This window comes from Gobio gobio (assembly GCF_949357685.1).
Source record: "Gobio gobio genome assembly, chromosome: 24".
NCBI classification, from domain to species: Eukaryota; Metazoa; Chordata; class Actinopteri; order Cypriniformes; family Gobionidae; genus Gobio; species Gobio gobio.
The window spans coordinates 37,403,537-37,428,692 of NC_137120.1; the positions used below are offsets into that span (position 1 = coordinate 37,403,537).

Below are 25,156 nucleotides of genomic sequence, written 5' to 3' on the forward strand. Positions count from 1 at the left end.
TATTAATTTATAAGAAGTTTACTTTTAATAAATTATATATATATGATACTTTTGTATTAATAATAATAATTATTATTTTTGATGCCATATCAGTGTGGCTACATTGCCATATATTAATCAAATTATTACATATTAATTCATTTTAATTAGTTAATTTTTATTTTCATTATAAAAAGGATTTAATAATAAAAGTGCAATAAATGTTTTTGTAATGAATGGTTCCTTGTATGTTTTTTTATTTTTATAATTAATTTACATATTATATATTTTTACTACGAATATAGCCTTGCTTACATGGCATTAAAATAAATCAATTTTAATATATGCCATTCATTTTATTATTCATTTTTATTTATTGTATTAGTATTTTATACATATATTTTAATGCCATATCAGCAAGGCTACATTCCCATATATTACTTAAAATGAATTAATTTATAATAATTATATATACAATAATTATATATATATTATTATATACAATTATGTTTTAATTGTTTATTTTTTATTTTAATTATTAAAAGGATTTAATAATAAAAGTGCAATTAAGGTTTTTGTTATGAATGGTTCCTTGTATATTGTTTTTTTAATAATTTATTTATTTTTACTAAGAATATAGCCTTGCTTACATGGCATTAAAATAAATTAATTTAAATATATGCCATTACATTTTATTATTCATTTTTATTATTATTTTACTATTTTAATGCCATATCACCAAGGCTACATTCCAATATATTTCTTAAAATGAATGAATTTATATTTTTATTTATTATTTTTAATGCCATATTAGTGTGGCTACATTCCCATATATTCATAAAATATTACAGATTTATTCATTTTAATTACTACATTTTTATTTTCATTATTAAATAATATATAATTTTTTTACATAATTTTTTTTAACTACAAATATAGCCTTGCTAACATGGCATTAAAATAAATGTATACTTTATTTAAATTATTTTAAGTATTATTTAAAATATTATTAGAATGATTTAATAATAAAAAAATACAACAAAAGTGAATCATTATTGATTTCTGTATTGGTAGCGCTACTAGCGCATGACCTTCATGACAGTCTGGTTTGATTGACAGTTCTCCTGCAGCGTGTCCACCTTCCTGTTAAACTCCTCCAGCTCGCAGTCGGCGTCTAAAGAGAGCGCTGGGTTTTTCGCTGGAATTAAGGTAAATCCGGTTATATCTAATTCTTTATAATTATGATGGATCATGCATCATGCACAACGCCTGGAGCTATAATCACTGGCTAAATACACATTGCAACATTGCAAATACTATGTTGAATAATTACCCATGCAACAGAGCTGTATGATCGTGTTTGATTTACACTGGCTTCGGTCAACCGTCCAACGCCTTTTTTTCTGCAGTTCGTTCCAGACGTCCTCCACATCCGCGAGGATGCTAAAAAGCACGTTTTGACCGTACACAGCACAGTCCCTATTCCCTGCCATGGGTTCGAGCACAGCCGCCGTTGCAAAGTGTCTCTTGCTCTCAGCGTACATGAATCAGGTGTGTGTGTATTAGTATTCAAGTCACTGATAAACCTTGCCTTTTAAACGTTAAAGGGATAGTTCACCCAAAAATGAAAACCATGTCATCATTTCTTTGTTCTGCTGAACACAAAGGAAGATATTTGGAAGAATGTATGTAACCAAGCAGATCTCGCCCCCCCCCCCATTGACTACCACAGTAGAAAGAAAAATACTATGGTAGTCAATGTGGGGCGTGATCTGCTTAAAGGGTTAGTTCACCCAAAAATGAAAATTCTGTCATTAATTACTCACCCTCATGTCGTTCGACACCCGTCAGACCTCCGTTCATATTCGGAACACAAATGAAGATATTTTTGTTGAAAGCTGATGGCTGAGAAAGGCTTCAGATAGGCCTCCATTGGCATTCAGTACATTCACACTTCCAAGATCCATAAAAGGCGCTTAAAACGTCGTTACAAAGTCCATCTCACCACAGTGACTCTACAAAAATTTTACGATGCGACGACAATAGTTTTTGTGCGCAAAAAACATCAAAATAACACCTTTATCCAACTTGTTCTTGTCTTCCGTGTGTGTCTCCACGACGCATGCGCGAGAATATGACGCAGATCCGGCGTTCGGACACATGACCCAGAAGCGATTTGTTTACAAGCAGAGGAAGACGCGCGTGTCTAAGCTGTTGAATTCTACATTGATCGTGCTTTAGGTCTCGGCGTAGTTCTCAAAATGGGGTTAGAGTGTGCATTTCATGGATTCCCGAACCCCGGCGCTACGTCATATTCTCGCGCATGCGTCGTGGAGGCACACACGGAAGACAAGAACAAGTTGGATAAAGGTGTTATTTTGATTTTTTTTTTGCGCACAAAAACTATTGTCGTCGCATCGTAAAATTATTGTAGAGTCACTGTGGTGAGATGGACTTTGTAACGACGTTTTAAGTGCCTTTTATGGGTCTTGTGAGTGTAAATGTACTGAATGCCAATGGAGGCCTATCTGAAGCCTTTCTCAGCCATCAGCTTTCAACAAAAATATCTTCATTTGTGTTCTGAAGATGAACGGAGGTCTTACGGGTGTCGAACGACATGAGGGTGAGTAATTAATGACAGAATTTTCATTTTTGGGTGAACTAACCCTTTAATTTAAGATTCTTTAAAATGATAAATATTATTGTGTGAAGGAAGGCTTTGAAAGTGACCAGATGTGCACAAGTTTTCCTTTCAAGAGCATTTTGTCTTTTGAGGAGCTACTGATAATCTCTGTCCGAATGTCTCAGACAATGTAGTCATAGAGGTTTCAAACGTGGCCTTATCATCCTGCTCGGTCGAGCTGCTGTCCCAGCCCTGTCGAAACAACGTCTGTGCTCAGGGTACCGTGACTCTCACCGCTGTTACTGATTTCACCCGGGACGGGAACCGGGCCAGCTTCCTTTCCACTCAGTCCGCCGAAGGCAGCCCTCGCCTCTGGAGAGGTTACAACCCTCCTGCACTGAAGGTTAGCGAGACTTTAGCGTGCATCTCCAAATGTAATATTAGTTGCTTGAGTGGTTTCGCACTTAATTAATATCTTTAATTTAATAATAAAAACACAAAGTTCTCTTTGAAATGCCCTTCAGGACAATTAAGTGTTTGAGATTACAATATATTTACATCTGTAATGTTTTCAGGGGGACTTGTCAAAGACTTTTCTTGCTTTTTTTGCAACTTGACCCATGATGAACTCATTTTCATGCTTCTTTTCGCCTAAAAAAATCACTTCCTTCCTCAGTGTTTTTCGCTCATTCTCTAGTACAACTATCTAAACATTCTTAAATCAAAATACATTTGCTACAAAAGAAGATATTAAGGGCCAGATTGACTAAAAAAGGGCAAATTAGCGTGAGAGCGCAATTCCGTAAAAGCAGTGTTAATTTTGACAGCAAATTTTGATTTAGTTTTAGTCATAGTCTTTTGACTAAAATGCCATTTAGTTTAAGCCATATTTTAGTCACCTGAATTGTTTTTAGTTTTAGTCTAGTTTTAGTCAACTAAATATCATAAGATTTTAGTCGACTAAATCTACAGTAGATTTAGTCGACTAAAATCTAATGAGTTTAGTTAAATTGTAATACATTAAGCATTTAAGCATTACATAACTGACGGTCACTTGAACTGACATTTTAAAATTAAAAATACACGAAACAGAGCTCATTTCACTATTTTGTTTGTTTTTTAAAAACATCTATATAGTTTTTATAACTTTGTATTTCTGTTTTAGCGAGTAGGCCATATCAGGTTAAGCTAAAGCTTCAAACAAGTTTATTTATTTTTTCAATTTCAGTTAAAATTTATTTAATTTCAAGTAATGAAGATTTTTTTAAAATGGTTTTAGTGAACTATTATAACCCTGATACTTTGACTATGAATTAAATGGGAATTAAATTAAATACAGTTTATATACAACGAATATATAATGCGTGACTTTTAATTACAAACAAGCTCGAAATACACATTGACTTTTATTTTGAAATGTATGTGCCTTACTATTGCAGTTGCAGGAGCTCATTCAAGTTCAGATGAGGGAGATAAAATATGCATTGTTACAACCATCTAAAACATATCATTATCAGTCATTATTCATCAGCATTAGTTCATAAACAATTGCCTGGCATAAATGTGCGCTATTCATTGGTTGTGAGCCGCTCTGGAGCGCTGGATTGGGGATGCGTGAGCCTGTAGAAGCGCAACAGCGGCGTGTTTTCCAGCGGTTAGATCAGCACGTTCAAATCAAATGTGCGCATCTGTTACACAGGATATCCGTTCTGACTGGATCTCTTCCCTAATCGTCCCTCCCTAACATTGTCATCTCGTTTTTATTTGTTGACGAAAATGACAGTTGATTTTCGTCATAGTTTTTGTCATCCAACACTAGTTTTTATTTAGTTATCGTCTCGTTTTCGTCAGTGAAAAAAGGTTGTTGACGAAAATTATGACAAATTATTCGTCAACAAAATTAACACTGCGTAAAAGCACCAATGGGAGTGGACAGATCTGCGCGTGATCTACTGACGACAAGCAAATGAATGAACACAGACGCAGCCGGATCATTTCCATAATGACCAACGCAATCTACCCGTAGCGTCTGGTTTAAGACATGCTTTTTTGGCCGGTAAATAATGGGAACATCAGTAGATTGATGAGCGCAAACCTTTGTAAATAACCTTGCGTGATTCAATTAAATGCTCTCCTCCCATAAATTTTGTGCCTGAAAGGGAAAGTTCAGCCACAAAAATAACCCTGTCCACGCCTTTTCAGCGCTAATTTATCACTGCGCGTCTTTAGTAAATCCTGACCGTAGTTTTTTAAAGGTGCACTATGTAACTTTTCCGTCCACTAGAGGTTGCCTATTCAAAACAAAGGCGTAGTTTAATGACGCCAGGTTCGAGCGCAGAATCTTGGGACATGTGGTCTTCACCTCACAGCCGGTGGGAAAGAATCGGGATAGGACTCGGGCAGAAATCATGTTCATGGATGTGATTATTAACGTTACTGTAGTAGAAGCAGAGCAGGAGCGAGTGTTGTGGAGCTGAGGAACCGCTGGAGCGATTGTTAATAAGATGAACGCAACACATGCCTCACGAGCAGTGGGACTTTTATTATGCCACAGTCGCCGGCGCCATTTCCGCTTTTCCGGTCATGAGTATGAGGTAACGCAGCTCTGTTTATCTTATTACACACATTTGAGTGTGTTTAAAATTATGTTATGACGTTACTTTGTGCGTTCGTTCGGCGGCTGCTATGACACTTGTTCACACTGCAGTGAGAGTAAAGCGTTTCTGCAGAATAAAACCGGAAACCGAGGGGAACGCGGATATGACGCCACTGACAGGCGACTCCCTCACACGTCCCGGTTCCTTGGTTAAAATAGCAATTTTCTCACGATTTACAAATATTTGTAACACTGACTATTTGTAATACAAATATTTGATTTACAAATATATTGTAAGTACTCAACTGAACAAAATATATAACACTGGTCTAGTGGTTTTTGGATATTTTACTAAAAAAATGATACATAGTGCACCTTTAACGCAAAAAAAAGGTTTGCGCTTGCGCAAGCTGTTAGTAAATCTGGCCCTAGGTCTTGTTTCTGTATCAAAATAAATCATATACTTTAAATAAGACAAATTGTCTGCCTGTGAGGTCAGAAAAATGATCTTGTTTTCCCTTATTTTTATTAATTATTGGTCTTAAAACTAGCTTATTTTTGAACAATTCTTCTGAAAATAAAACTTAGTGCCAGATTTGCTAACAGTTTGCACCAACGCAAACCCTCTTTTTGTATAAAAAAAACTACTGTCAGGATTTACAAATGATGCGAATTAGTACCGAAAAGCCGTGGAGAGGGTTATTTTTGCGGCTGACCTTATTGTATATGCATTAATAGGATTTTCCCTTTTCGGGCGCACAATGGGAGGAGAGTAGGGGCGGCATTTACGTATGGCAGTTGCCATACCCTGGCGTTCAGACAAGCAGGGGAAATAAACCGTTTCCTAATCAGACGCGATGCGACAAGATTTTAAGCGGCAAACCAGACTCGACCCGAGATAAATCAGTCAAAAATCACAGCCAATCAGAAGAGCGTGTGGGTGGGCTCTCTCTGCAAGGGCACTGATTGCATTCGCAATTAAATAGATAATATAGAATTCCTAAATCTTACACCATTTTAGCATGATTTTTTTTTTTTTTATCATATAAGAATACACTGGTTTGTTTACCTTGAGTGACATAGTTTTTTCGTTTCATTTATTTTCAAGATCTGAGGTGAATTATCCATTGTTGCGTTCAGTAAGGCTATGTCTATGAAAGTCACGAAAAATGATATTCAAACTCAATTTAAATTCTTTTTACATTAAATAAAGCATATAATCTGCAATTGTCATACTTTGTATGTTGTTCCAGCCACAATGCAGAAATAAAACGGTTTGTAAAATAGAATCGTCGTGAATCGCTGTTGCGGCTGGTTAGTACCAGAAACTCTGATTAACATGGAAAAGATTTCTCACGAATCACACATGGTAGTTTACTAAGGTTTACGCTAGTCAATTTTCTGGTATTTTCGCCATTATTTACTGCCCAAAAAAGCATGTCTTAAACCAGACACCAATTTTGGTGCTCTTGGTAAATTGCGTTGGTCATTGTGGAAATGATCCGGCTGGATCTGTGCTTTAATTTGCGCGTTGTCAATAGATCATGCGCAGAACTGTCGACTCCCTTCGGCGCTTTTTGGGGAATTACGCTCTCACACTGATTTGCAAATCTGGCCCTACATATCTTAAGTAATTTTTCAAAAATACTGAGTAAAAAAATCTTTAAAGTAAAAGTGTAGTGTCCAGCCATGGTTAGCTTTTTTGTAACCCTCAAGATTTGAAGTATACTGTGACTCGACCTTACAGCTCTCATAATTGACCCCTGCTGAAAGAAAGAAAGAGCCTCTAATAAGCCACACACCGAAAGGACAGACAAGAATAGGGTAATTCAGAAGGAAAGAAACGTAAACACACATGGACCGCCAGTCTTCCTAAATAATGTGTCACCACCGGCCCCAGACCACCATCTGTGTTGTCTGTAAACATGAAAGCCGCTCAGTGCCCTTTAATAATGGGAAGAGACTGTACACTTCAGAGTTATAATTAGGCTAGAGCCGGCATAGTTCCTCAATGATTATCCCCATCAATGGCATCTAAATTGCAAATGTTTTGAGAGCATAACACCACTAAGTTAATTCCCTAGTGAAGCGAGTCATTTTCGTACGAAAGCTGTGGATTAATTTGCACTGCAAAAAGCTGCCAGTATGAATGCATCATTAACAATTTCTTCCTTTTTCTGCTTGCAGATCATAGTTCAAGATGTTCCAACAGCGACTTGTTACTCCCTGACTGACCCTCATATCATTACATTTGATGGCAGGTAAAATATTTATGAGTTTTTAGACAGTAAATTCTTTTTTTCTTGTTGCTCAACTGGTAAAGCATTGCGCTAACAATGCCAGGGTCATGGGAGCACAATTAATTTACTGAAAGCTTTTTATTTCGTCATTGGCATTTACTCTGTATGTTTTGAATTATTCTATATTGCCTATGATTATTTTCACATTAGTCATGTGACTTTTACAATACAGATGCTCAAATGGTACATTTTCAGGTAATGAGGCAGGAATGTAAAGGTCATATTGGATTTCTGATTTGTGTGGCTCAGATGTATCGCTTGTTCCCTTTGAATTTGGCTTGGAAAAGAGGGATTTTATGAAAGTGTATCAGAGTTCAAGATGTTCCAACAGCGACTTGTTACTCCCTGACTGACCCTCACTTCATTACATTTGACGACAGGTAAAATATTTAGAAAATTAGTTCCTTTTTTGCTTGTAGCTCAACTGGTAAAGCATTGCACTAGCAATTCCAGGGTCGTGGGTTCGATTCCCAAGGAGCACAATTGATTTACCGAGAGCTTTTTATTTCTTTATTGGCATTTGCGCTGGATGGTTTCGATTATTCTACATTGTCTATGATTATGTTGACATAAGTTGTGTGACTTTTACAATACAGATGCTCAAATGGTACATTTTCAGGTAATGAGGCAGGAATGTAAAGGTCACGTTGGATTTCAGATTTGTGTGGCTCGGATTTATCACTTGTACTCTTTGAATTTGGCTTGGAAAGACAGATCTTTATGAAAGTCTATCACAATTCAAGATGTTCCAACAGCGACCTGTAACTCCCTGATTGACCCTCACTTCCTTTTTTTACTTGTAGATCAACTAGTAAAGCATTGCGCTATGAGCTAACAACGCCATGGTCGTGAGTTCGATTCCCAAGAAACACAATGAATTTACCCAAGGCTTTTTATTTCTTTCTTTGACATTTGCGCTGGACATTTTAAATTGTTCTAGATAGACTATTTCAACATACAGTAAGTTGTGTGACTTTTACATGACAGATGCTCAAATGGTACATTTTCAGGTAATGAGGCAGGAATATAAAGGTCACTTTGAATTTCAGATTTGTGTGGCGCAGATTTAGCACTTGTACTCTTTGAATTTGGCCCAGAAGGAGGGATCTTTATGAAAGTGTACGGGAACTGTCCTCATTAGTGAGTATGTCCTTGACAGATGCCGGCCCTGTGCCACAGTTTCCTCCAGTAGAGAGGCACACATGACCCAAATGGACAATAGATATAGATTTAAACGTACACTCAAGCTAGATGTATTGAGCAATGTGTGTTTACAATGATCCAAACGAATAGAGCAATAACCGCAAAGTATCACGGTCACCATCAAAGTAAATGATGCTGAAACTGTCCTGTGAAAATTACTGCCTCTGTTTCGCTCCCTCAATTTCTTGCTCTTACAGTTCTTTTTAAATAGTCTCTTTCTTCCTGCCTCTCCTCCACTTTGCCATTACGTTCAAGCAGTCCTCTGAGATGTTGTGTTCAGCTACTGTCTTGTATTTAAAGGTTTTTTAAGTGCACACTGAGGTTTCTGAATTTCATCTGTTTTAATCACCAAGACTTTTTAGCACAGCAAAAGAGAACAGAAAAAGAAACAAGATAACTATCAAACTTAGGAGCAATACTGGATGCGGCTGGATGTATCCATCTGTGTATCGTACATCCCCAATATTTACTTTGACGAAATTGAATGTAAGTACTAATCAGTTGTTGTTCCACCCAGGCGCTATGAGAACCAGGAAACGGGCACGTTTTTGCTTTATAAGAGCATGAAGCGTGAGTTCGAGGTCCACACGAGGCAGTGGGATTGTGGGAGCCGACATTACACTGTGGCGTGTACCTGCGGCTTGGCTGCTCGAGAAGGCAACGAGGTTGTGACCTTTGACATGTGCAACGGGCAGCTGCAGGAAACACGCCCGCACTTGTCCGTCAAGGCCTTGGGACCATCCGTGACCAGTCAGATTAAGATCAAGGAGACACATCAAGGGAAGAAAGTCACGGTACGGGTTACATTCCAGTGCTGTGGTAGCTAATGATATTGACTTAATGTGGATAGGTTTTAAAAATAAGAAATGTAAACATACGCTGCAGTTAAATGTCAGACAAAACAATCCCATCAAAGAAAGATTGTGTTTCACTTCTGAACCGAAACTATCGCAGTATTAAATATATTAGATTTATATTAGTGTGAGGACATGACCAGAGAAAAAGGCAGGAGACACTGCTTGTCGTCAGCTTAAAGCTTTTATTTACAGACTTGCCATCACCACATCGTGATGCCGGAACCTTACAGGTGACCTTCCTCACGGAAGTCCCTCACCAGCCCTCTCAGAACAGACAAACTGAATCCTCTTATGCTGCAGGGTTCAACCATTTCACAATAAAGGAATAGACAGTGTATATACACATACACACATAAATACATAAATAAACCTTAACATGTGGAAGTAAAACATCAAAATACAAATAACAAATATTACAAGAACCAAAATACAAATAATAAACAATACAATACATTTAACAACATAAACAACTGGAACAATGAAACAATGACCCCCCCTGCTCCCACTGGACAATAGGCTATGCCTACATTACCCAGAATCCCTCAGAATGGCATAAAATGAGGAACAGGAAGGCCGCACTTCCTCTTAAACCCCACCCCCGGAACCATGCTGCAGCCATGAACCAGGAGACAAAAGGTAAACTTAGAAAATGTCACCATAATGCTAATGTAGCAGTTCTAAATAAAGAAATAAAACAAAAACTCTTGGTGTCTTATCTCTAATCTAAATGTGCACTTTTAGACCAGAAAAAGATAACCACAAATCATATTTGTACAAACAATAAGAAACATAAACATGTATACAAGTAATATAAACCAAACAAACATGGGGCCTATACAAGTATAAGAGGTTACTTATGAGATCCTCACATCTTCCCCCTCCCCCAAACTCTCGCAAGGTAAGCGAGAGAGAAAATCAGCGGTCACGTTTTCCGACCCTGGCCGATGTCGTACTATAAAATGAAAAGGTTGCATAGCCAAACTCCAACGAGTTACACGAGCATTGGTATCTTTCATTTTGTCAATCCATTGAAGCGCTCTATGATCAGTTTCAACTACAAAATCTCGTCCCAACAGGTAGTATTTAAACGAATCAAGAGCCCATTTCAGGGCTAAACACTCTTTTTCAATGACAGAATACCTTGTCTCACGAGGATACAGTTTCCTACTCAAATAAGCAACAGGATGAAACTCACCTCCCTGCTCTTGTTTCAAGACTGCTCCCAATCCCACTTCAGAAGCATCTGTCTGAAGAACAAACATTTTCTCAAAATCAGGACTGTACAGGACAGGATTAGTCACTAGGGCATCCCTCAAATTCTGAAAAGCTAGTCTGGATGGTCCAGTCCACTGGATTTGATTTGGCCCTGCCTTCCGTGTCAAATCTGTTAGGGGAACCGCCCTAGTGGCAAAATGCGGTATAAACCTCCGATACCAACCAGCTAGTCCTAAAAAAGATCTAACCTGTTTTTTCGTACATGGAAGTGGGCAGGTCTGAATAGCCTGTATCTTCTGGACCTGGGGTTTAATAACACCATTACCTAATACATAGCCCAAATACTCAGTCTCACCCTTGGCTATAGAGCACTTGGCAGGATTGATTGTCAAACCAGCATCCTTAATTCGCTGAAACACTGTTGCAAGATGTTGAAGATGCATCTCCCAGCTATCACTGAATATCACAACATCATCAAGATAAGCTGCAGTAAATCCACCTAAATCCTGCAAAACAGTATTCATTAACCTCTGAAAGGTAGGAGGAGCCCCGTGTAGCCCGAAAGGGAGGACACGGAAATGCATCAGACTTGTAGGGGTACGGAAAGCAGTCAATTCTCGGGACTCAGGTGATAAAGGCACCTGCCAGTACCCCTTACATAAGTCTATTGTACTGATAAATTTGGCTTTTCCCAACTTCTCAATAAGCTCCTCAATACGGGGCATGGGAAAGGAATCAAATTTGGACACTGAGTTTAGGTAGCGAAAATCAATACAAAAACGCAGACTCCCGTCCTTTTTCGGGACCAACACCACGGGGTTACACCATTCACTTTGAGAGTGTTCAACAATGCCCATCTCCTGCATTAACCGAACCTCCTCAGTGAATGCTGACACCATCTTTTCGGGAATACGGTAACTCATTCTTTTCACTTGAGCATTCGGTTTCAACACAATTTGATGCTGAATAAGAGGAGTGCAACCAGGGGTACTTTTAAACAATTCCGGATCACATAACTCTTGAATTTGGTTTTTCCTCTCCCCTGATAAGTGCTCAAGATCAACTGAGGAGGTATTCTGACTCACCGTTAAATACTGCTCTTCTATCTCCTCGTCGTCTTCCACTAACCGAATCAAGTTTACACTTGCAGCCTCTTCCTGTGGAAACCATTCCTTCAAGAGATTAATATGCAATGTTCTATGAGAACGTGACCCACCCGGAGTGACAATTTCATAAGTTGTAGGTCCTACCTTCTTAGTAACCTTGAACGGACCCTGCCATTTACCCAACAACTTATTCTCCTCTGTTGGAAGCATGACTAAAACCTGCTGCCCTACCTCAAAGGACCGCTGCCTTGCCTTCCTATCATACCAACATTTCTGCCTACTCTGTGCTTCTCGTAAGTGTTCTGATGCTAACTTTGTCATTTTCTCCAGTTTCTCCCTCATTTGCAACACATAATCAATGACATTCACCTGATTCGATGTCTGTGAACTTTGCTCCCAGGACTCTTTCAACAAAGACAGAGGACCCCGCACATCATGTCCATACATCAATTGAAAGGGAGAAAAACCTGTAGAAGCCTGTGGAACTTCTCTATATGCAAAAAGTAAGTAAGGTAACCACTGGTCCCAATCAGACCCTGTGTCACTTACAAATTTTCGGAGCATTTGTACAAGGGTTTGATTGAATCTTTCTACAAGACCATCGGTTTCGGGATGGTACGGTGTGGTCTTCAAACCTCTTATACTCAACAACTGATAGACCTGTTGCAGTAACTTTGAAGTGAAATTGGTTCCTCTGTCGGTCAGGATCTCTTGGGGGAAACCTACTCTAGAGAAGAATTGAACCAAACAAAAGGCTACAGATTTTGCTTTGATATTCTTTAAAGGGAAAACCTCAGGATATCGACTTGCATAGTCACAAATTACTAGCATGTATTTGTTACCTGCTTTACTCCTCTCTAACGGGCCAACAATATCCATGCCTAGCCGTTGAAAAGGGACCTCTATTATGGGCAAAGGTATCAAGGGAGCTTTTGGAGGAACCCGAGGGGCAGTAAATTGGCATTCTGGACATGTCTTACAAAACACAGCTATATCCTTAGTCATCCCTGGCCAGAAGAAGTGTTTACTGATTCGGTGATACATTTTACGACGGCCCAAATGACCAGCCCAGGGGATAGCATGCCCCATTTTCAACACCATATTGCGTACACTCATGGGAAGAACCATTTGTAGTCTGTTTTGGGTCTTACAATACAGAAGGTCATTCTTTAGACAAAACGTGGAACCCTTAAAGGCCATCTCTCTGCCTTGGTTTGCTATTACTCTAGAATACATGGGACCAATTTCAACATCTGTTTTTTGTAGTTCAGACATATTAGCAGGGATCTGCCACTCCAAATTGAATTTTTGTGAACCTTCCCCCTCTGTGACTTGCACCACGGTTCCTTTGAACTTGTCTACTCTTTTTTTCTACTTTAGACTTTACCGGTTTCACTGGATGGGTTGGAATATCAGAGTCATAAAAAGGAAGGCATGTCAAGGAGTTTGTCTCATTCACCTCCTGGCTCTGTTTAGACTTTGCACGAGTTAACACCATATTACAGGAATTATTTGGCTGCAGTAAGTCCATTAACACAGGAAAATCATGACCAATGATCACAGGATATGGCAGTTTTGGTGCTAGACCCACTTTCATTAGGTAGGATTGCTCATTAACCCCTAAATATACCTCAGTGGTCGGATACGACCGCTCTTCACCATGAATGCATTTAACCATAACAGGGGAATCACTCTCCATAAAACATCCAGATACAAGATCGGTTTCTACCAAAGTTTGGGTGCATCCTGTGTCTACCAAAGCAATCACCTTTTTACCATTCAGTTCTACAGGAATTGTGACATCCCTGGGTATTGGAGTAATGCGAGATTCGGGTATCATTATCCGTGGAACATAACAGACATTGGTAAGCTTTTTATTCAGGTTTGGACACATTGGTTTCTTATGGCCTAACTGGCCACAACTAAAACACCTAATAGTCCCCACTGTAGTTAAGCTAGACATTTCTGTTTGTTTCACCAATCTTTCCCCCACACTCTTACCCTCTTCTAGCAGTGAGGTTGTCTTGCGATAGGAAAGCTTGTCTCTTGCCGTCTTCCAGTGAGCAAAGCTCCAAGGCTCAGTCCTTCGCCTGGCTGCCACAAAGACATCCGCCAGCCTGGCGGCCTCCTCAGCAGAAGATGGATCATGCTCCTTTATCCAGGTTTGTAGTTCAGGACACAACATTCTCAAAAACTGTTCCAAGATGATAGTCTCTGCAAACTGCTGTATGGTCTTCTCTGCAGGTTTCACCCACTTGTAGAGCAAGTCCTTCAACCGGACATACAATTCCTTGGGAGATTCCTCCATCAGCACCTCCGTGGAACGAAACCTCTGTCGATAGGTCTCAGCATTGATAGAATATTTCCTCAGTATTGCCTCTCTCACCTCCACATAGTCACTCGCTTCAGCCACATCCATAGCCACATAGGCCGCCCGGGCCTTGCCAGTGAGTAGAGGAACTAGTCGAATGGCCCAATCCTCTGGAGGCCATTTGCACACGGTAGCAATTCGCTCAAAGGTAGTCAGATAATGCTCGATGTCATCCATCTCACTGAGCTGCTGCATCTTTGGCTCTTTCAATGGACCCCCAGCAATTGGCCGTCGAACTCCATCAGAATTTCTAGACGAAGTGTCTGGACCCTCACTCTCCCCAGGTGGCGGATTTCCCAGTGAGGTATGCTGGCTCACTTCTCCCTGCAGTAAACGAAACTGATGTTGCATGGTCCTCCATCTTGTCTCTTGTCGTGCATTCTCTTGTTCTTGACGATTGGTTTGCTCTTTTTGATCTACCAGAAATTTCTGGAACATATCCTTGAGCTCAGCCATGTCCTTCGAAGAACTCTCAGAGGACATCTGCTCCACAACACCTCCACTAGCCCCATCATCCTCCCCATCTTCTCCGGGGTTTACTCGAGCTAGTGTCTCAGCACGTGCCCGTTTTGGTGCCATCACACCTGTCAATTTGACACAGCAATGCTCCTCTTCTGGATTATCCCACCGCTGCCACCATATTGTGAGGACATGACCAGAGAAAAAGGCAGGAGACACTGCTTGTCGTCAGCTTAAAGCTTTTATTTACAGACTTGCCATCACCACATCGTGATGCCGGAACCTTACAGGTGACCTTCCTCACGGAAGTCCCTCACCAGCCCTCTCAGAACAGACAAACTGAATCCTCTTATGCTGCAGGGTTCAACCATTTCACAATAAAGGAATAGACAGTGTATATACACATACACACATAAATACATAAATAAACCTTAACATGTGGAAGTAAAACATCAAAATACAAATAACAAATATTACAAGAACCAAAATACAAATAATAAACAATACAATACATTTAACAACATAAACAACTGGAACAATGAAACAATGACCCCCCCTGCTCCCACTGGACAATAGGCTATGCCTACATTACCCAGAATCCCTCAGAATGGCATAAAATGAGGAACAGGAAGGCCGCACTTCCTCTTAAACCCCACCCCCGGAACCATGCTGCAGCCATGAACCAGGAGACAAAAGGTAAACTTAGAAAATGTCACCATAATGCTAATGTAGCAGTTCTAAATAAAGAAATAAAACAAAAACTCTTGGTGTCTTATCTCTAATCTAAATGTGCACTTTTAGACCAGAAAAAGATAACCACAAATCATATTTGTACAAACAATAAGAAACATAAACATGTATACAAGTAATATAAACCAAACAAACATGGGGCCTATACAAGTATAAGAGGTTACTTATGAGATCCTCACAATTAGATAGAGTGTATGATCCCTCATTGACATGCAAACTCAGGAAATCTCAGCCATGCTCACTGTGAAATGTATACCGTTCAAGTTTAGAACGGGCAGGTTTTCAATTTCTTGGCGAAACTGTCTGAAAAGGAAACACAGATCTCATCTGTTTTTAAAAGAGGCCTTTTCCCTGCAAAGTTCGGTCTCAACAGACCATCGGTCTGTCATGTGCAGCAGATGTTGTCATTGTTGCATTGCGACACAGTTAGAATGAGCAAGTGTTTTGTGATGGCTTCATTTATTTAGATTTGTAATATTCTGATGTAGACTCTTGACAAATCACCACTAATGTCCTCGCAAACAGCTGGCAGGGAAATGGGATCTTTTACTAACATGTGCATTTAGTTTATGATTGAAGTTGGTGTTAACTGTATTCAGTATTTCAGGGTCTGCATGGCCTGATTTTGGTTTAATGTTTAGCGTTAAATATGTTCAAATTTAAGGGATTTTTGTTTGACCCCTGCAGATCGTTTTTGCCTCAGGGGCATTTGTGCGAGCAGACGTCAGTGATTGGGGAATGAGTCTGTCCGTCAGGGCTCCAAGTCAGGACTTTAATGCCACCAGAGGACTGTGCGGGTTATTTGACCGGAACAGCCACAATGACCTCCATCATCCTGCAGGCACAAGCCACCGTGACAAAGGCCTAGTGGAATTCATTCAGGGCTGGAGGTAATGCTTTAACAGTAACCATATAGTCTCGATTTTCACGAGAAACATATACTTAATTGATCTCTTGAGTTTAAGACGGGTAATAAATCTAGTCAGAACCAGAGCCGTCGTGAAATGGGCTACTAAGGTCCTCTAAGGCAGGGCTCTTCAACTTAGGAGGGTTAGTGTCCTGCAGACTTTAGTACCAATCCCAATTTAACCCACCTGTAATTCTGAACCCCTCCCAGACAGCAACATAGTGTCCCCCCTACATCTGGTACACGTGGATTCCACATGTTGCTGTCTGGGCTTAATTAGCTTGTTTGTTTAGGGTTAGAGCTAAACTCAGCAGGACACTGGCCTTTCGGAACTAGAGTTGAAGAGCCCTGCTTTAGGGTGAACCTGCGGATTTAACTGACGGGCCTGTTCCGAAATATGCTGGTAAGAACTAAGACCTAAAAGACATAAATATATGCAGATATATGTAAGTTTCCAAGCTCAAAACTTCCGTAAAAGATGCCGAACAAGTGGGAGTATTTAGGAGACTTGTTCAGTTTCAGATTAGAGTTTGCATCACCATTTAACCTTGATTTGCTCGTTTTAATGTCAAATATAATTAAAGTAGAGGAAAGCCTCTAATCTAATGGGCTAACCTTTCTCGAACTCTAAATCCTCTTTTGACGCAGTGCTTGAGGGCTTAATTCAAAGGCTGATTTGAGACAGTCATATTTTTGTTTTATTTCTCCGTGTCAGGATCGCGCCTGGGGAGAGCCTGTTTGACAGCACGCCACCTGCCGTGGATGAGGAGATAAAGTGGAATTTCTGTGCTTGTCAAAAGGAATACAGCCTGTCCCTCCATTCAACACGCACCTCTGAAGGCCTATTAAACCCACCTCCCGTCTCTCGCTGCCTATCTCACGACGACACAGATTACATGTCCCTGTTCCCCTTCAAAGATGCCACTGCTGAGTACGCCGTTAAACCCATCTCTGCCCGTAACGTCCAGAAGCGGGAGACGTTGGTTGAAGTGTTAGAGTTTGCCAAGATGAAAGGTGCTAAACTGAAGTCTCAGGTGTCCCAAGGTCAGGCAGACAACTCTCCTTCTGTAGAGGAGTTAGAATTGGACTCATTATTTAAAGTTGACGCTCCTCACTTGAATAAATCTAAGGTGCCCTTACTAAGTTTAGGTGGAAGGCCTAAGAGACAAACACTTGACTTTCTGCCCATTTACAACGTCCAGGCCCTAAGCCAGATCGACCTCGAAAGTTTCGCCTACTTCTTTCCAGATGACCACCGCTCTTCCAGCCGTCCAGCTGCCTACCCTTCCTGGCCGACACCTAGTGGCCTCACTTCTGCCAAAGCTTTGGAGGTCTGCCAATTGGCCTTGGCGAACTCAACTGTGGGCACGGTATGCAAGGGTCTGCTGGGTCGACGCCTGGAAGAAGCTGTGGATCTCTGTATCCTGGATCTTCAGTTGAAAGATGATTTGGCCTGGGAGGACGCACTCGTGCCCTTCCTTGAGAACGAATGTGAGAGAAAGTGGCTGGAGAACCGGACCCATCGTTCCCAAGAAGCTTCCAGACCGTTGGCGGATATTGCAAAGGCCCTACGTTGTCCGAACTTCTGTAATGGGAATGGGCAATGTGAAGAGTGGGGATGTCAGTGTTATCCAGGCTTCAGCTTTTACGACTGCAGTCTCACCATCAGTAAGTGATTGTTTTGATATCCATCTGTTGCTTCAAATGTGGTCCCCAGGGAGCCTCGATTATCAGAAAAACTCCAGGCTTAACGTATGCAAAATATCCATCAATAAACAGCCATATGGGGTATTACAACATGTTTTGTGTGACATACCTGCAGGGGGTTGTGGGGTTTGAGTAGGGACCACATTTGTAGATCAAAGTTGTCTTTGAGGTTCTGTTCAGGTGGCCTAGGGAAAGTCTACATTTGTTCTCACTCTCAATGGACATGATGGAGTCTCATCCATCAATCCTTTATTGTGCATTTGAAAGTTTTCTACAAAGGAAGTGTGCTCCAAGAGGAGTTTTGTTGATCAGAGGTTATTCATTCACAGCCCAGGGGACTTAATGCTAATGCTATGTTTGTTAGGCATCAACTTTAATGTGTTTTCCTAAAGTTTGGTAAAGTTCCTAAAATTTTGTCTTGGAATAATTTGATGAGAAAGGTTTCAGTTCATATTGAGATCTTAGGAATCTCTGTAGATCTGAGCATAGATTTTGAGACGCTTGAAATTATTAAGATATCTCAGGAGAGGTTTCCTTCTCCAAATCCTTGCAATATCACTTCCGGGTGAAATGCAATGCACTGCATTTTAAAGGAAATGATGAACAGATGATTTTTATTGCCTCTGTAGATAACACTAGAGCTTGAAAGTTATGTATTGCATGAATGGAAGTTGACACATTCAGCGATTTATCATTGCATTTACAGGCATTGTTTTGTAAGTGGATGACTGTCTAGCAGTGTTGGGAATAACGGCGTTATAGATAAACGGCGTTACTAACGGAATTACTTTTTTCAGTAACGAGTAATCAAACGAATTACTGTTTCTTCCGTTACAACGCCGTTAGCGTTACTGAGGGAAAAAAAATGCGGCGTTACTATAATTGAGCTCATTGAAGCGGTTTTCATCCGAACAGGCTCTCTGTCAGTCGGACCTGCAACGCGCAACGCGCGCGCGTTGATAGGTTGAGTTCACACACACACACCTATGACGCACACGCATATGCCCAGTCAGCGATGGCAGTCCAACGACTTCAAAGGTAGCTTTCGCAAACTGAAAGTATAAACGCTACTTTTCCCTCGTTGAGGTGAAAGGTAAGAATGTTTATTGTAACGTGCAGCTTATCCCCAAGAAGAAAGAGTCTCTCCTCGTCGGTGGAAAGTAATTCTATTTCTAATCTAATGAAGCCTCACGTCATCACAGCCACAACATTAGTGGCTAAAAACCCAGGTGATAACGTGAGCTCCACTACCAGAGGAGTAGTAAAGAAGTACTGATACTATTTACACAATATTTACACTATAGTAGGTCTACTGATAATATTTACACAATATGTAGGCTACACTATAGTAGGTCTACTGATAATATTTACAATAATATATTGAATTTGACAGGTGTCTCTCACATTGTCCCACAGCAACATTACAATAGTGTACATTAATGTACAATGTTTTATAATAATAATTTATTCTATTTAGTATCCAATTCATTCATTTAACATATTTAATATTGGGGGCATCCAAGTTATTTGACATATTTGAACATTTGAAGGAAAAAAAAAGTAACACATTAGTTACTTTCCCTGGTAATTAGTTACTTTTATAATGATGTAACTCAGTTACTAACTCAGTTACTATTTGTAAGAAGTAACTAGTAACTATAACTAATTACTTTTTTAAAGTAACGTGCCCAACACTGCTGTCTAGTGATGTGATGTTGTATATCTATGGGTCAGTACTTTCACTGCTCTTTTGGCCAAATGTGTGTGTACTTGTGCCAATGTACAGGATTTTAATCAGTGTTCACCGCAGCCGCCATTACCAGATGGTGGCCAATGTGCCAGAGCATTTCTGTGGCATTCGATTTTTTTCCCTGTGCCAGCTCATTTCATCAAGTCATTTTAGTGTCTTGTTGTTTGTGGTACGCTTTCAGTTCCTTTTAATTATGTTTGCTTTGGATGCTGTTGTTCTGTATTCCTTTTCTTTACACTCAGCAAAGAATAATTTCCTAGTCCCTCAAGCATGTCTTCAAAGAAACCGCAGATGGCGTGCGTTCGTGCAAGTGTGTTTTTTATTGATTATATGAATTATTTGAATTGATGTATGGAACAACTTTCGAAATGGCAAAGTCGTTGAGCGTGTCTATCAACTGATTGTTTCTGGCAATAGCGGCGAGGCTCAGAAGTGCAATTAGCTTTCCCAGCCAACCTTCATATCAATGAGATATTGTTATGCAGGTATGCTAACGCCTGGCACTGTGCCAGACGCCCATGCCCGCTCTCTGATTAGCATTGGGATCTTTGCTAAGCCGTTATCTCCCTCGACGTTTTTCGCATGCTCCCTGGGGCTGACTCGGTGACGAAATGGGAGTTTTAACACAAATTAGCGAGCAGATTAGGAGCGCTAGAGAAGGCTGTTTATCACAGACTGATGTTTTTCAACCTCTCCGAGAGCGAGCTCTGATTTATGGTAACCGCGCTAGGATCAACGTGCAAGGTAGCACAGGGAGGACGGCTAGATAAATCTGCTTAATTGCCCAACTGATCATTGGCTGGTGCCTCTTCCACATCTGGGAGCGCCATTCGTTCATTTTTTTTCTGAGGCCCATGACACATTTATGCTTAAGTGTTTTTGGTTGACTTTATTTGCACTTCATCCAGTCAAATGTGGATTTTTGCTGGTCTTCACTTTGTTTGTAGTTAGTGATTTGTGAATATTATGTTAGCATGCTAGCATACTATTATTTCTCCTGTATACTGTGGACTTTATGCTAGTTTTCTGCATACAACATTAATAAAAGAATGCGGTATGCAGAGCACGCTGTATTCCACACTTCATTGGGATCAACCTGGCTTTCCATTTCCAGATTGATGAAGGAACAGGAAGTAATTACTACCGCTATTTTTTCATCTCTCATTATTTGATTGGAAAGCCAAAATGTAAGATGTTTTTACAAGAATCAATTAACATTTTTATCTTGTGATAACTGCATGCCACTGTTTTACTTACAATATATTTTTTAAATACTATACAGTATAGTAACTATATAACTGCGACCCGTACACACATGCGCAAGAAAGGAATGTTATTTCACTATTTAAGATAGCCCGTCGACAGGCCGGGCTTAGGTTTTGGTAGCTCGTCTAAAAAAAAAAACATAGGCCCGGGATGTTGGGCTTTGCAAGCCATAACGTTACAAGTCCGAGTCTGATCCCGAATGAACCAATAACACCTCAAATAAAGAATTCTCCAGCCTGTGATAGCATGCTAAGTTATGTTCAGTAAGACACGTACACATAATCAATACGATCTATAACAATGCAATACTATCACATTTAAAAAAGATGTTTTACTCACATAAGTGTGTTGCACCATTCCTGTCGGATCAAATATAGAAGGCACAGCATTGTGTTTAAATCTCAAAATGTCTGCAAATCCAGTCTCGACCTGTGTCCTGTTTGAATGAAGCGAACAAACGCACAATGTCTTACACACGTGAGCTGGAACCGCATGTTTATGCTCGGTAGCGCGATCCGTTTAGCTCCACGAGTCGGTGGGCGGGGCTACAGAATCAGGCGTACATATTTATCTGTTGAGGTGCCGTTTCTGTATTCTATGACGTCAATGGTCGATATATTCTGAGATTGAGCGTTTTCTGGGCCTGGTGTCAATAAAAGCTTTTCTTTGACTAACAAGGAAGTTTTCAGCTCCGAAACGTACAGGATATTCTTATATCACAATGTACTTTTATATATCAAAGGCTCAAGGGAAAGTTGATTTCTCAATTCATCACCCCTTTAAAGGGTTAGCTCATCCAAAAATGAAAATTCTGTCATTTAGTTACTGACCCTCAAGTTGTTCCAAACCTGTATAAATGCATTTGTACTGCTGAAGATATTTTGAAGAAGATGGGGGGGGGGGGGATTACTATGGAAGCCAATGGGGCCCATCAACTGTTTTGGTTACAAACATACTTGAGGGTGAGTAAATGTTGACAGATTTTCATTTTTGGGTGAACTATCCCTTTAAGTTGGCATAGCAGCACATGTGCTATGGTACATTGAACCGTGATGTTCATTTGGAAAATGTCCCATGACATTAACCGACCACATCCCCCCTCTCATCTTTTCTTTACTATAGGCCTACTACAAATATCCAAAATAGAATATTGTAATAAGAAAATGAATGGTTGGAAATATGAAAGGTATAGCAGGGCTAATGTAGTCCCATGACCCTTTTAAAGGGACAGTGCACCTCAAAATGAAATTTCTGTCATTATTTATGAACTTGCGATGTTCCAAAACATTTTTCCTGCATGTAGAACAGAATAAGGGCCTTTGAAGCCCTTTTCTGTATACTGAGAGAACAACCAAGAACAAATAACACCATATGTGTTTGGAATGGCGTGAGGGAGGGTGAGTAAATAATGACACAATTTTATTTTTTGCTTGAATGATTCCTGTAGTATAAGAATGGTGCATCCTGGGTACATTTTCAGGCTGTGATCGCCATTAGATTCACCTCAAACTTTGATAAGGGGGGGAGAACTAAAGGGATTCCATTTCAATGAAGAAATGAAGGCTCTACTACTCTTTATTTCCCATAATTCCAAGTGGAGTGGAAATCGAGTCTATAGAAAAGGCAATCAGACCAGATTCAATACCTCTGCATATCTGGGTTTCGTTCAATAGTGGAACAATCTGGAAAACCTCACTATTGCTTTCATTCAGTCGTGATATTCAGCAGTGAGGCAGAGGTCGCATTCTGTTGAAAGGACTCTGCATGGATTCATCTCGGACAGTTTTTTTTCTTTTTTTACAGCAGGTTCAGTGAGTCACCCGATCGCTCCTCATTTATCATTTCTCTTCAAACATAAAGCACAAGCATTCGCCCTTGTGGCAGAGATTAAAAACTCCTGAATATCTCTCACGCTCCCTTCCTGGCCGGTCAGGGACAGTGTGTGAGTGTGTGTATGTGTGTGCGCACACTGCGTCAATGCTCGAGGCTTGTCTGGTTCAGAACTGCATTGTAGGAGCTCGGGAACAGAGTGAATCATGGGAAAGTCTGAAAATCACCTCACTGACCTGCTGAGCTGGAATTTTTTGATCTCCGAGGCGATTAGGAAGGTGTATCTGTGGCACTCCTGTAGTGAGGCTTAAGCTTTTTTTAAGGTCCTAGATTTTTTGGTAAAGCCATAATTGTCCTTAGTTCAATTGCTAATAACATTTTAATCGCTTGTTAATTGATGTTAAAGTTAAATAACATGCTAATTGTTGGACTCAGATGTCATAAGTAGCATTCTATAAAACGGGTCTTGTGCAGTTAGAATTTTTTTCGAGTCAACATAAGTATATATATACGTATACATATACATTGCTGTGGGAACTAGGGGTGCTAGAGCCAACAGCATAATTTTCCACCTTTATTCATTATTTTGTTTTTATATGTTGTCGAATATGGTTTTAAGACTTTGAGAAGTGAATATAGGCTTTTTCAAAAGTGAAAAAAAGTGAGTTACATGACTATGCTGGTTGAGGACCAGCATGTCTCAGAACTCATTTGACATGTATGCATGTTCACGCAAACCTCTGTGAAAAAATAAATATAGAGTTCTTGATTAAAACATTAATTTGCAATAGGGGCTGTTCACACAGAACGCGTTTGTTCCATTCGAATGTGCTACTTTTGTGGTAGCTGTGGTACTCACTGCAGAGTCAAATGACATCCAGCTCCTCCTCTCTGGAGGTCGAGTGGGGTGGAGGGGTAGAGTTTTGGGTAGGGTTAAGGCATAGTCTAGCTCCACCCATTAGGCCCCAAATTACATTTGCTTCTCCTCTCTGGACCGATGCGCTCGCATCTCGCGCATAACACAGTATTCCAAAAAATGCGGCGCTCAAGATAAAATAACTTCAGCTTCTAAAATGCGTCTCGAGACCTTGTTTTTTTTAGCCATTCTACTGCCCATTTTTTGTTTTTTTGTTTTAAAAGTTTTGGCTTTCTGTGAGAACCGAACACGAACTCCTGAGCGCCAAACTACATTTGAATATTATAAGGTAAGAAGCAGATTCTTTCTGCTGCCGCCATGTAGTGAGCGTTCTCACATAACTCTGTCCTCATATATATATATATTAGTGCGATAAAAAAAAATAACTAATTAATGGCATTCTTTTCTGCAATTAATCGCGATTAATCGCAAGTTTTTAATATTTTGATATTGTAAAAATGTCAGTTACTCTCCAAATGAATAAAGAAACAATTTAAAGACAGCATATTTTAAATATTTGTTGTAATGGCATCTTTTTATGAATGAAGGCCAGTATCACTGATACTAATGTCTCTATGAAAAATGAATGACATTACATTACAGAATAAATGAAAGCTACCAATTTCAACATTTATTAGGCTTTGAAAAAACTACTTTTAATTTAAGTGAACTTAAAAAAAGCTTTACATAAACCCATTATAATAAATGTTATATTTACCCGTGGCCTTCCCTGTTAGTTATCAACACCATTCTTAAGTGCATAAATAATACATTAAATATAGATTAATCATCTTTTCCCATCTGTTCCCGTTGTTCTTTGATGAACATTAATGACAGACAATATTACTGACTGCTGTGACTTTAAGATCGGCCGCTGCTGAACATGACGCTGATCTGACGTGCTGTCCCGCGCATCTCATTTTCTCACGTTCATTTAAGACGTTATTTAACTCATTCAAGATTCCTAATATGAGAATACTCAACAAAACTGGCATTTTGGTAAAATTCTCTGTTGTTGTTATTGTTTGTTCAAGAGCGAAAGAGAACTCGATGTGTGCACGAGACTGACGCGAGTCCGTCTGTGCGTCAAGTGTGTGTGTGTCAGGGTGTCCCAATGAGCTCACAGACGCACCCACACATACAGGATATTGACATACAGCGCGTTCTGTTCTGTCTTGTCGTGCTTAGATTGTTTAAAAGCATTTACATGAATAAGAGCGTGATCATATAATGTAACGCTAGGCAAAAATGGATATAAAAACGAATGCTGCGTTAAATACTTTTAATGCATTAAAATGAAAAAATGAATCGCCTGTGTTAA

The 25,156-nt window shown here is 39.8% G+C and overlaps 1 protein-coding gene across 1 annotated transcript in view; it reads left to right on the forward strand.

The window, feature by feature from the left end:
- Nucleotides 1–25,156, forward strand: part of LOC307120651 (von Willebrand factor D and EGF domain-containing protein) — a 114,599-nt gene that overhangs the window by 21,795 nt on the left and 67,648 nt on the right. Inside the window, exons 6-12 of the mRNA XM_079807769.1 lie at nt 1,099–1,188; nt 1,389–1,530; nt 2,788–3,005; nt 7,386–7,459; nt 9,219–9,495; nt 16,147–16,349; nt 17,082–18,034. Of these exons, the coding sequence (XP_079663895.1) occupies nt 1,099–1,188; nt 1,389–1,530; nt 2,788–3,005; nt 7,386–7,459; nt 9,219–9,495; nt 16,147–16,349; nt 17,082–18,034 (1,957 nt within the window). The remainder of the gene's footprint in view (nt 1–1,098; nt 1,189–1,388; nt 1,531–2,787; nt 3,006–7,385; nt 7,460–9,218; nt 9,496–16,146; nt 16,350–17,081; nt 18,035–25,156) is intronic.